General features: G+C 45.6%; 1 protein-coding gene across 5 annotated transcripts in view; it reads right to left on the bottom strand.

The window, feature by feature from the left end:
* Window positions 1-1,748: 1,748 nt before the first annotated feature.
* The window catches only part of sema3fb (sema domain, immunoglobulin domain (Ig), short basic domain, secreted, (semaphorin) 3Fb), a 43,323-nt gene continuing 33,976 nt past the window's right edge, over window positions 1,749-11,095 (bottom strand). For 2 of the 5 annotated variants that reach the window (XM_057030529.1, XM_057030532.1), the window contains 9 exons: window positions 8,665-8,734; window positions 8,440-8,584; window positions 8,020-8,242; window positions 6,938-7,026; window positions 6,781-6,822; window positions 5,552-5,709; window positions 5,181-5,248; window positions 4,927-5,060; window positions 1,749-4,032 (listed from right to left, as the gene is read on the bottom strand). In XM_057030529.1, coding sequence (XP_056886509.1) covers window positions 3,580-4,032; window positions 4,927-5,060; window positions 5,181-5,248; window positions 5,552-5,709; window positions 6,781-6,822; window positions 6,938-7,026; window positions 8,020-8,242; window positions 8,440-8,584; window positions 8,665-8,734 — 1,382 coding nt within the window. In that variant the 3' untranslated portion in view covers window positions 1,749-3,579. Of the gene's footprint in view, window positions 4,033-4,926; window positions 5,061-5,180; window positions 5,274-5,551; window positions 5,710-6,780; window positions 6,823-6,937; window positions 7,027-8,019; window positions 8,243-8,439; window positions 8,585-8,664; window positions 8,735-11,095 lie in introns of all 5 variants that reach the window. The other 3 variants (XM_057030527.1, XM_057030530.1, XM_057030528.1) reach the window with 2 other exon arrangements.

Here is an 11,095-nt window from a genome sequence, read left to right as displayed (position 1 = left end):
AGGGCATTAAAATATTGTGGAGGTTTAATGTTTTTTATGGTTATATTTACGTGGTTCGTTTAAAAGAGATACCGAATTGGCTGTTGCCTCCTGCCCCCTGCTGGCTGTTGTTGTGTAGTGCAGTTAAGCCTCTGCCGAGGGTTGACTGGGCGGCAGAGGACAGTGTTGTTCTCTGGGTTCAGCCATCACCTTCTCTCCGTAAAGCAGCACCACTGGCTGAACTTTGATGACTGGTTTTCCACACTCTCCCCAGGGTCTCATCTGCGTGGTGACGGCATGAGAAGGTTCCGAACTGCGTAGAAACGCCAAAACACGATGTGATGTTTCAAAGAAAACACTCTGAAGCTGGATGAGCAGTGCCTCGTTAGTCTTTACACAGCTGATTTCAGTTTTCAACAATGACAAAAGTCTCTGGGTGCCTGTGAAAAACCGCCTCCCAGCGTGCCAGATTCCTGTGTCCTGCAGTTCTCCATGCCAAAGAGATGGACCAGATAAGTAGGGAATGCTGCAACTATTTCTGAACCACAAGTGCCAGATCGGACTCTGATAAGACAATAACTGATTCGTGTCATACTGTCTGATGTCACGCGACAAACCCCAGCGTCCCTCATAAATGCATCACTGTTGTGGGCTGAGATGTGTGGATGAGCCCGTTTAGGGAAGCAGAGGTGGATGAATTCGAAGGGAATTTGTGGGGGAGGCTGACCCCCCCGAATATTGGTGCTCTGTGCTCGATTGTCCTCGCCTGCTCTGCTGCTCCAAGGAGGGCATCAGATAAGAGAAATGAACAACCCTCGTTCTGTGGCAGGCGGAACAACGGAGGTTTGTAGCGCTGAGCTGTCATCTGACGACCGCCGCTGGTCCTGTTTGGTTCGGTAACTCCGGACATCTTTCCATTTGAGGTTCTTGGTCATCGGTCATGGTCTCCTCCTCCTCCTCGCCTCTCCTCTCAGAGGTTCTGCTCAAGGTTTCTTCCAGTTAGAGGCAGCTTTTCCCATTTTCTTCTTACCCTCTCTTCTTTAACATTTTGCTTTGACCTTTTCTTCTGTGGGAGGGTGTCGGCCACCCTCGATCTGAGGTCAGGTCCTTTATTAGATACACTGACCCCCGTGGGCCTGGCTGACCTGACAGCAGCTTGTTTTGTTGGTGCTCTGAGCCACACTTGCCCTTGTGAACTGCATCACACATCCTAAACGGCTCATTATGGGATAGAGGGATTATTACTGCCTAGTGTTGTTACATGGAGATTCATGATTAACAGATGAATAGTTTTCAGACATTTCAACAAGTTGGCCTGGTGTTAGTTTATCACTGATCTATGTCAAATAATCTCAGCCTTTAGAAGCGTGTTCACTCAGAATACCACGTGGATAATTGAAACAGGTAAGTGGAACAGTGGGTAAGAAGGCCTGGGCAAAGGTTCACCAGTTTACTGGACCACAGCGCCACAAGTAGGCAAGGTTTTTGCTAAATGATGCTACTGCTTGTTGTGAGTGGGCTCACCTTTACTTAAAGCTTTCCTCACAAATCCAGTGTGATTTTTATCAGTTTTTACCTGATATTTTGGTGCACTAGCTGTTAAAGCTCTATTTTGAGAGGCAGACGTCTCACTTAATCAAACATGTGACAGAAGTCTTAATCTTTGTGGTCGTGAACTCAATAAATATGCAGTTAACTTTTTTGTATAAACCAAAAATATGTCGGTTCTACAGACACAGAGGTGTAGAGTTTACACAAATGTGCATCCATGTCTTTAACAGGTACAACTTTATTCCAAGGATCCATGAAGTTGTGTGCAGAACATGGGAAACATCCAGTATCAAGGCAATCACAATGAAGGGTGGGAACATTCCATTCTTATAAAATATAGAGCTTTAATTTATTAGTCGGCAACAACAATGGAAAGGGAGGAGTAATTTACACACGTCATTACAACAACATCACCTCTGTGCATTGAATTTTCTAACCTTTTTTTCCCCAGAATGTCTGATGATGCAAAAATACAAAACAAACAAAACACTAAAACTACGGACACATTAAAAAAAAATGTATAAAAAAAAAATTGTACATTTCTTTGCGGTTTGTGCTGTATAGACCCCCCGGACCCCTCCGTGTGAAGGAGACATTCGGGAGGTATGAGCGATTCTGGGAGCAGACAGACATCCCGACTGGGGAAGCAGATACACGTACGCAATCCCAGCATGAGTCATGGATGCACCTTCCAGCGGGAAGACACGGCCTGGAAAATAGCTTGGATTAAACGATAGCATATCCAAAACCGCTTGTTATCGGAACACATACTCAATTTCCCAGAATACTCGTGTCCCTGGTAAGACGCATCATGTTTCAGACAGGATTTATCTGCACTATGGACATCATGTACAAGCATTTACTGCCCACAATGGAAGTCTACACCGTTAGAGATGAAGAGAGGGCAAAGACGGGGAAAATGACTACAGGGGATTTCTTCAGAATTACAACACAAATACACGTTCATGCACACAATGAAAGCCAGTTTCCCAATAGTTAGTGTCACGACATTTTTACAATGCTCTCTTGTGTATACGGGCAAGTATTCTTTTCCACAAATCAACAACATCGACAACAATAACAACAAAAAACGTCTTGTCTGCTCAGAAATGCAGTCCGACTGGGACACATCTTTCATTCCAAACTGGATCCTTTTTTATTACACAGGTCAGCTTTAACTTGTTGTGCTTGGTGTATTTGGGCCCATTTAATGCCCCTTGAAAGTAGAATAATAATGCCCTTTGTGCAGAAACCTTGACCTTTTATTGCCCCCAGTTCAAAGGAGCTCGTGTTTGGAAGCATCCACAAATGGTATGTAGATAAGCACAATTAGCATCAGAGCTGCAACGTTTGACAATCATCCAATCAGGAAGGCCCTGGAAGAGAAACAAAGGTTTCCAACAAGAGGCCCAATTAAACCAGTGAGATCATCTGAACGGTCATGAGAACGTGTTCTCACATTGGAAGGGTTGTATCTACACCATAAGTAGGACCATGTGTCGCTGGTCCCACGTGTGATATTTAGTCTCTGTCCTGAAGAGTCCAGAAATAAATCCTCGCATCAAGTCAGGGCAAGCACAGAAGGACAGAGATCCCATCACCGCGCGTCATCATCTAACCCCCACCTTCCAGAGAGCGCCTCGCTCCCAACAGATTACATGTCTGATCCAAACGGTCGCCAGGGTGAACGGAACGCTGACAGATGGGTTTTGTAATGACAGTAACAGCAACAATAAAATTAACATCAATAATAACAATATTTGCCCCAAAGGTATCTATACACAAAGAGCATGGTTCTTTTTTTTTCTCTAAGTACAAAGAAATCCACAGAATGATACTATATACAACCTACAATAAATACTGTGTATCATATATCTTACTGGTTGAGAGTGTGTGTGGCGGTTTTGTTCGTACGTCAGTTTTTTTTTTCCTGTTTGTGGATTTTTTTTTTCACGCTGCTACGCTCCATGAGTCTCTTCCACTTTTTAAAGGGTGGGGGTGTGGGTGGGTGGGATGGTTGAGGGTGCTTCGGATGTAAAGCTGAACTCCTCATGTCTCTACCTCCTCCTGCTCCTCTTCCTCCTCCCCCTCCCCATGATGCCGGCGGTTGCGGGGCTTCTTCTGCTCCTTGAGCTCCTTCAGGTCTTTGGCCTTGAGGGCTCCCAGGAGGGGGTCTCCAAACTGCCAGTAGTCCTGGCAGTACTGATTGATCAGGGTCATCTCCGGCTGGCTGAGGATGGTCAGAAGGTCCTTGTATTGGCCAGCGCTGGGGGTCCACTGGGTGCTGCTGGAATGCAGAGAGGATGACACAATGCCCCCTGCCCCCTCCACCAGCGCGTTGTTTACGGCCCGGCTGGACAGCACCACCAACTGCAGCTTGACCAGCAAGTGTTTGAAGTTCTTCTCTGTGGCCGTACACTGGTACATGCCGGAGTCGGAGGGCTGCAGAGACCGCAGGAGGAGCCCCTGTTCCGTCTTCAAAACCCGGCCGTCAGAGCGCATCTGCACGCGGAGGAGGGTTAAAGCAAATATTAGACATCTGATGCACAGGAATCAAGAATTACTGTCAAGAAATCAAGGAAATATAGTCGGTGACCGGTAAAATAAGGCGTAAAACGGCACAAAACTGACTTCATTTCCTATGTTCGGAGGTGTTCGTGCTGACAACTCAAACTCAAACTTTCAAACTCATGTCTGAGACACATAAAGTGTATTTAAACAGCGTTATAAAAGCAGGTCAAAGTCTGTGGAGATGTTCAGGGTGGTTCCTGTAAAAGGAAAGAAGGATATTTTCCCCCCAGTTTGTCTGGGGACTAATTCACTGGGACTTTGCACTGGATGCTTGATAGGAACTGGGAGGAGGGATTTTCCCACTGTTGAGCATGATAAACTACATTTTAGTTGGATTATACTTCTCGTATTCAGACGTATTTTATCTTAAGCATCTATGTTAGAGATTGAAAAGAAAGCACATAGGCTGGACTGATTAAACGTATACGTGGCCACTATTTTCATAAACCTATTTAGATATGCAAATAAGCGACAGTGAGATGTGAGAGGCAGCTCTGCCTGTGGGCTCGACAATAACCTTGCAATAAAACTTTAACTAGTGCCTGGAGGTCAGATATCGCTGCACTGTGCTTCTCCACGCCTGGTCGCGAGGACAGCTGGTGGTCTGTCTGGGAAATCTAGCAGCATTCAATCAAAGTTCCTTAATTATGGGGAACAGATTGGAAAATAATGACGCTGGGACGTCGCTCCGGTGAGTGACACTGCATCTGCACATTAAAGATCATCATCATACGGCTGCGGTAACTGTAAAAGCCTCTTTGGTTTGTGGCCCGGGTGCTTTTATCCCAAGTAGTGCCTCATCAAACAGACAACAGGACAGCCCACCTCTTTCCTGCGGTCGCTGTTGTCTCGCTGCAGATGCCATTTAATGACGGCGTGTGGAGAACGCGCCTGACACTCCAGGAAGGTGCTGCTTCCCTCCACCCCATACTGCACCATCTCCAGGGTGTTCTTATTGGCTGCAGGTAGACACACAGAAAGGGACTTCCATCTTAACCGAGCATTCGTTCATCTGGCTTCCTTTCTAATCCAACCTCGCTGAGGTTAGCATGAAACCCTCGATAATATCGTGATCTTACCGTTGGAGTTGAAGCCTCTGCACTGGCGGATGGGGTTCCCGTACTTGACGTCCTGCCTTCGGCTTCGTCTAAATGGGTCAGACCAGTGTTGCCAAATACGGAGAAAAAAAGATCATAAAGCAACCACAAGCCACTCAAAGCCATTCAGCCAAACCTGTACAATAACCCCCCCACCGTATTAGTGTGGAATTTTTGGTTTCCTTGTTGAAACCCTGTTTAAATTCCAACTAAACTGTAAATTAGTAGAATTATTAGTCGTTTGGAACAGCCGTTTCAGCCATCCAGGCAACTTCTCCTTAGTATCATCAAACTCGGTGCCTGGGTCAGCCAGTTACTGAGTTAGTGGAGCCAACGCTGCTGTGGGTGCTTACCTCTTCTGCGAGGCAGAGTAACGGGAGCAGGATTTGCCATCCCAGGCACAATAAGGATCTCTGGCAAGACAGCAGTCAGCGCAGGCTTCCCCGTACATATCACATCTGTGAAGAGCCAGCTGAGTCAGTCCTACCATGGAAGACACGTACATCTGTTGCTGTTGACGAAGAGCGGATGGAAAATAGTGTTATTACATGTTCAACTATGAAGGATAAGGAAAGCACTATGAACCACATGGATCAATAGAAGCTATTGCTAAAGTGTCCAATAGTCACTTTTGTATGTAAAAAGAAAACTCCAGTTTGTGTTTGTATTAAGCGAAGCGCGGTTCTGTTCTTTTGGACTGTAAGGTCGTAAGGTCAGCCTTGCATGGAAAATCAGATGATTAGTTGAATTTGTGGGTCAAACCTGCCTTTGGTGACAGAAATCTCCCACATAACTGAGGAATCTAAGCAAGCGTGCTCGGCTGAATTACATGATCTCAAAGTGAACTTGTGTTTCTCATCCTGGACTGTCTGTTTTGATTTCTCTGACACTCCGGTCCACCCTCCCTCCTCCTCAGGTCAGTGTCATTTGTGTTGCTTCTGACATCTGTTGGGGTCATGTTTGTTCTATACCTGAGTCATTACACGCAGGCACATGGAAGGCCAGTGGTGTGTGTTGCTAAAGCCCTGCCACATGCCTGCAGGCAGCTCTGAGGATAAAGACATATTGCCAAATATAACTTGGCTATGCGTCTTTATGTTATAAAAAGAACCATGGAGCTCATCCCCGATATCCCAGAGAGCAATCAGTTCTGCCTTCGCCTCTGTTCCGAATGCTAAACATGCAGCATTTACAGTTAGCGCGTACGGTATATAAGATATCCTGTGCTGTAACATGTTCAGGATGTTCAGGACCTTTTGGAAGAACAGTGACTTCATGTTTCTCAGGTTACCCTCATCATTTTATAAGCTGATGTTTGAAACCCAAGTCCGGACATTTTGGTGCAATACAAACTGCAGAATGATGTCACGTAGAATCAGGATTTTAATCACTACACACTAAGCACTTTCCATATTTCTACTTTTCTTGCTGCCGCTCCCAGCGATGACTTATGGAGGGAGGCCTCAGTTAAGCACAGCTGCGTATATTTAGCTCGCAACTTTTCCAGATCGCATGGCTTTCATTGCTTTGGAAGATTATTTCTTTTCTCAGGTTCAGAAAAACGCTGCGCGGCCTCGCTTACTCTTTTGGATGAGATCTTCATTGTTGTAATCGGAGTCGGGACCTTGACAGAAAACAAACATGTTGCTGTGAGTATGACGTCACATTAATATTATGTAATAAATGTTGGAGCAAATGAGAGGATGGATGGAAGGAATGTGGTTGAAATTAAAGCCCACCTTGAAGACCTCCACCTCCTCCAGAACTAGCTCCTCTGTTTGCAGGTCATCTCTGGGCAGAACAATAACTTTCTGAACCGTCCCCTTGTCTGCAGACAAACACACACCTGTGAGCTACGATCCCATAACCCTCTGATTGCCAACAGCCTCTTGAGTTCCCATTTTACTCCCTCAGCATCCACCACTGTGGGATAATCCTCAAACAGTCGGCTTTCACTTTACTCTCCACCTCGGTTGAAGAGCTTCTATTGAGTTTAACTTTTACATCGTGACAAGAAGCTGTTGCACCGCTTCTACCATCCTCGGCTCCCCTTTCTTTGCTCTGACCCATTCATCTGGACTCCATAAGACATTCTTTGGCATGTTTGATTCCTATAAAGAGTCCGGCATTCGAGGCATTCCTGCGAGCGGGATACCTGAGATTTATTACGAGTTTGGAACCGAGCACAGATTCAGAGATGAATAGCGGCCTCTGACAGCAGCTGAAAGGGTCGCTGCTGCACACAAACTCATTAGTCTCCTCCCCATAATGCACACACAGACAGGGCCCTGGTTAAGAGCTTTCATATGCCACATGTGAGAGCATCATCTTTGTCATAGCATACTGGGAGTTATATTAGAACTACGCATAAGCATGCAGACAAACAGATAATCTTTCTCACACCAGTGGGCAGGATTAAGTTGATGGATATCCTAACTGTACCCTCATGGCTTTTCTCTCACTGTTTATCCACCCAGCCCCCCAGGTACAAATATCTGGTTGTTTACTTCATATGAATGGAGAGCAGAATAAACCCTGTGATTGAAGCACAAAAGGTGAGAAGGCTTTTCTCCTAATGATGAATGACTGCAGGGGAGACAAGGCCTCCACTTACATGGGATTTATTTCCATGGGGAGATCACCCCCCCCCCCCCCCCCCACTCCATTATTCCCACTGGAACTGTCATTCTGCATTGTGACTGTGATCAAAGGGTTCATTAGCTCATGATGACTTCATGTTCACATGTTTGCTTGAACTTTAACTTTGATAAAAGCACACACATTGGTCTCCCTCCCTGCTTTTAACACTTCTCACACTCACCAGTTCCTAGAAAGAGAACTTCATAGTTTCCGTCCGCGGCTGCGACCTGGTCCACTGCGACGGTGGTGAACTCATAGTCCACGTTGGTGCGAACCACCAGGGGGCGCTTGTGCACTGGGTAGACTGGATTGTACATGGCGGGGTGATTCCTCATGAAGTTGATCACTTCATCTGGATAGTCCTTGGTGGATTTCATGTTGGGGGTGAACGTGCCTCCCGGGCACTGAAACGGAAAAGCAAAAACCATTAAACTCAACTGCGAGTCCAAACCAAGAAGAACATTTAAGACAAACACAACTGCAAAATCACATTAGAGGGGGTCATTTGTAGAAACACAAAGCCTTTGCTTGTGTTGATGGCTGCAGTTTGTTCACAATTCATAATTGCTGTTAATCAGACACATGTGGATTTTAAATTCACCGTGCCGGGTCGAGGGTAGGGGATCTTTCCGGTGTAGGCCACCCACTGGTAATTGGGACCCTCTTTATGAGCAAAGGGTCCATTGAAGACCATGCGGATGTCAGCCATGGAGTAGACACACACTGCTGAACCTTTGAAGACTGAACTGTGAGGAAAGAGAAAGAAGAAATAGGAATATCTCAAAATCCACACAGAAACATGGAGCATCAGCTACCGAACACTTACCCCGAGACAGAGAAGACTCCATAAATGACGGGATTCTTGGTGTCCTGTGTTGGCTGTATGTAGACATCTCCTATAAGTGGAGAGTTAAAACTGTGTTACAAGAGGAAAAATTCATGCTTCACAGCACTCCGCTCTTCTCCATTAATATTTACACAGCTTTCAGTCAATCAATCCCTTCTTCAGCCGGGAGACCTTCGGGCTACATGACCCTAGAAGCTAAAAACACATTCGGCCAAAAACACCTGGAACCCAGTTTGGGATTTGGATAATCAAGAAAATATGGTAAAACATACTAAACTCACATATCTGGGAGAGACGCATATATATTGCAAAAGAAAATCAGTTTTAAATGCTACAGCTATGACTATAACATCATTTATGGACAAGGTGGACGCTACAAGCGGGTGCTTCATACAGACAAAGAGGTTTGTATGTAAATGAAGATATATGGAAGCGATGGGTGCAGCTAAGCCCTTGCTCCTCAAAAACTTAACCAGAATTTGACAGATGTGATGACATTTAGCAGGGGGGCAGTAAACTCAAACAGCCGGCAACTGCTGTCTAGACTGGGACGTGATTGCAAAACCACCTGAGACAGACAATTTAAACATGATGTGGTGAGAACTTGGTCTTCCTGCAAGCTGAAGAGCTGATGTCTTCCACTTTGAGGGGAAGGAAAAATGTCTTCCCTCCCAGAGGATAACTGCATCATATACACTTGAGGCGGTTGTGGAGGTCGGTAAATCGGGAAGGATCTCTGTCCTAGGGCACTCTGCCTTCAGCCACTGATTTAGATGATGCTTTTGTCCGTACCTTGGAGAAGGCCACAGTAACAAATGGAGAGGAGATAAACATGTGAGGGGTGATAAGTCTCTCTCCTGTTTTAAGCTTGACCTAAATACTAGTCCCAGGAGGCATGTTTGTTGCCAACAATAGGACGAGTGCTGCCTGCAGAAAACTCTCGACCTGTTTGTCCAGGGAGGCGAACTAATGACACAATGTGCAACAAGTCAGAGGCAGAGGGGCTAAAAGATTTTAATGACTGCCATTCCCTCACAGACCAGCATGATGGATATACTGGCAGGCTGTTTTTAGATAGACTGATGCTATATTAGGGCTGACCATTGTGCTCAAAACATAACTGATAAGCTTACGTCCTGTTAACATTACCGAGTCTACAATCAAGTTTTCCTCTGGGGACGTTCTCAGACCGGCTGCTCGGTCCTGCACGGAGGGAACAAGCAGGGAGTTATCCGGTGCTCATACACGGCTATCGTTCCCAGCTGCCAGAACAAGAGCAGTGGAACGGTCACGGGTTAGCTTGGACCCAGCGTGTCGGGCTGACACCACCGTCACACAACAGATGATCCCGGTTACGACATACAGCTGTTGTGATGCCGAAACGGGCGATTTGCACGCAAGCACGGGCAAATGTGCATGTTGGAAGACAAACTGTCAATGGAACCAAGATAGAGCTATCACGGTCAGTCGCTAACGGCAGATAAAGGCGTTGGGAAAGAATATGATAACAGCTATGTGATTTACAAAAAAAGGCTTTCCCGAGAGAGTAGAGATGGGTTTGCTCCGGGGGGAGTTGTAGGTTAATAATGGATAAGAACCAAGCTTCAACACACGTTTCCTATTTCCTTATGATAATAAAATCTCTGCAACCATAGATTCCACTTCCTCACAAATCTATCTGTATCTATACATCATTTTTGTTTTCTCTTGCACATTTTTTCCATCATGCTGCCAGTGTTTGTGTAACCAGCAATGACAGAAGACTCGCTGATTATTGCCCGTTCAGCCGAACACACACCTACGAATTAATGAAGGTGCCGTGGGGGAGGGTGGTGTCGTAACACCATCATTTGAAATAACCACCTCATTAAATGCAGAAAGGTTGGAGAACGGGCTCATTTAGCTCAGCCTAGGACAGTCTAGTTAACTGTACCTGTCCAGGTTTATTCAGTAAACAACACTGTTACCAATTATTTTTCTGTCAGAACCCAAAGTTTCTAAAGAAGAATCTGTTAACTCATATGAAACCTTTCAATCTTTACTTCAGGCTCTTCTCTACAGGTAAAGAAGTAAGAAATCTGAAAATAGTGAAGCTATTAGCATGAAAAGTAATCATATCCAATCACAGTCCACTCCAGGAGTCCTTGGGGGGAGGGTTCTTTCCACCCTGTCACACCCGTCCAGGCCAATGAACATTGTGTGTACATACAATATTATTTGAGGGTCCTTAAAGTCATTATTAGACCCTCTCCAACTTTCCGACTCTGTCAGCACAGAACTGTCGAGTAGAGCCTTTACCCTCATTTGTTAAGGCAAGTGAGCCGTTTTCCACCAGGTCAAGAGCTAAAATAATGTCACCCCCGACAACACGGCGTGCGCTGTCAGGGGTGAAAAATGACAGCAGCACTGG

This window comes from Takifugu flavidus, chromosome 4, assembly GCF_003711565.1.
Source record: "Takifugu flavidus isolate HTHZ2018 chromosome 4, ASM371156v2, whole genome shotgun sequence".
NCBI classification, from domain to species: Eukaryota; Metazoa; Chordata; class Actinopteri; order Tetraodontiformes; family Tetraodontidae; genus Takifugu; species Takifugu flavidus.
Note: the sequence above shows the minus strand (reverse complement) of the source record. Positions and strands in the feature narration are given on the sequence as shown.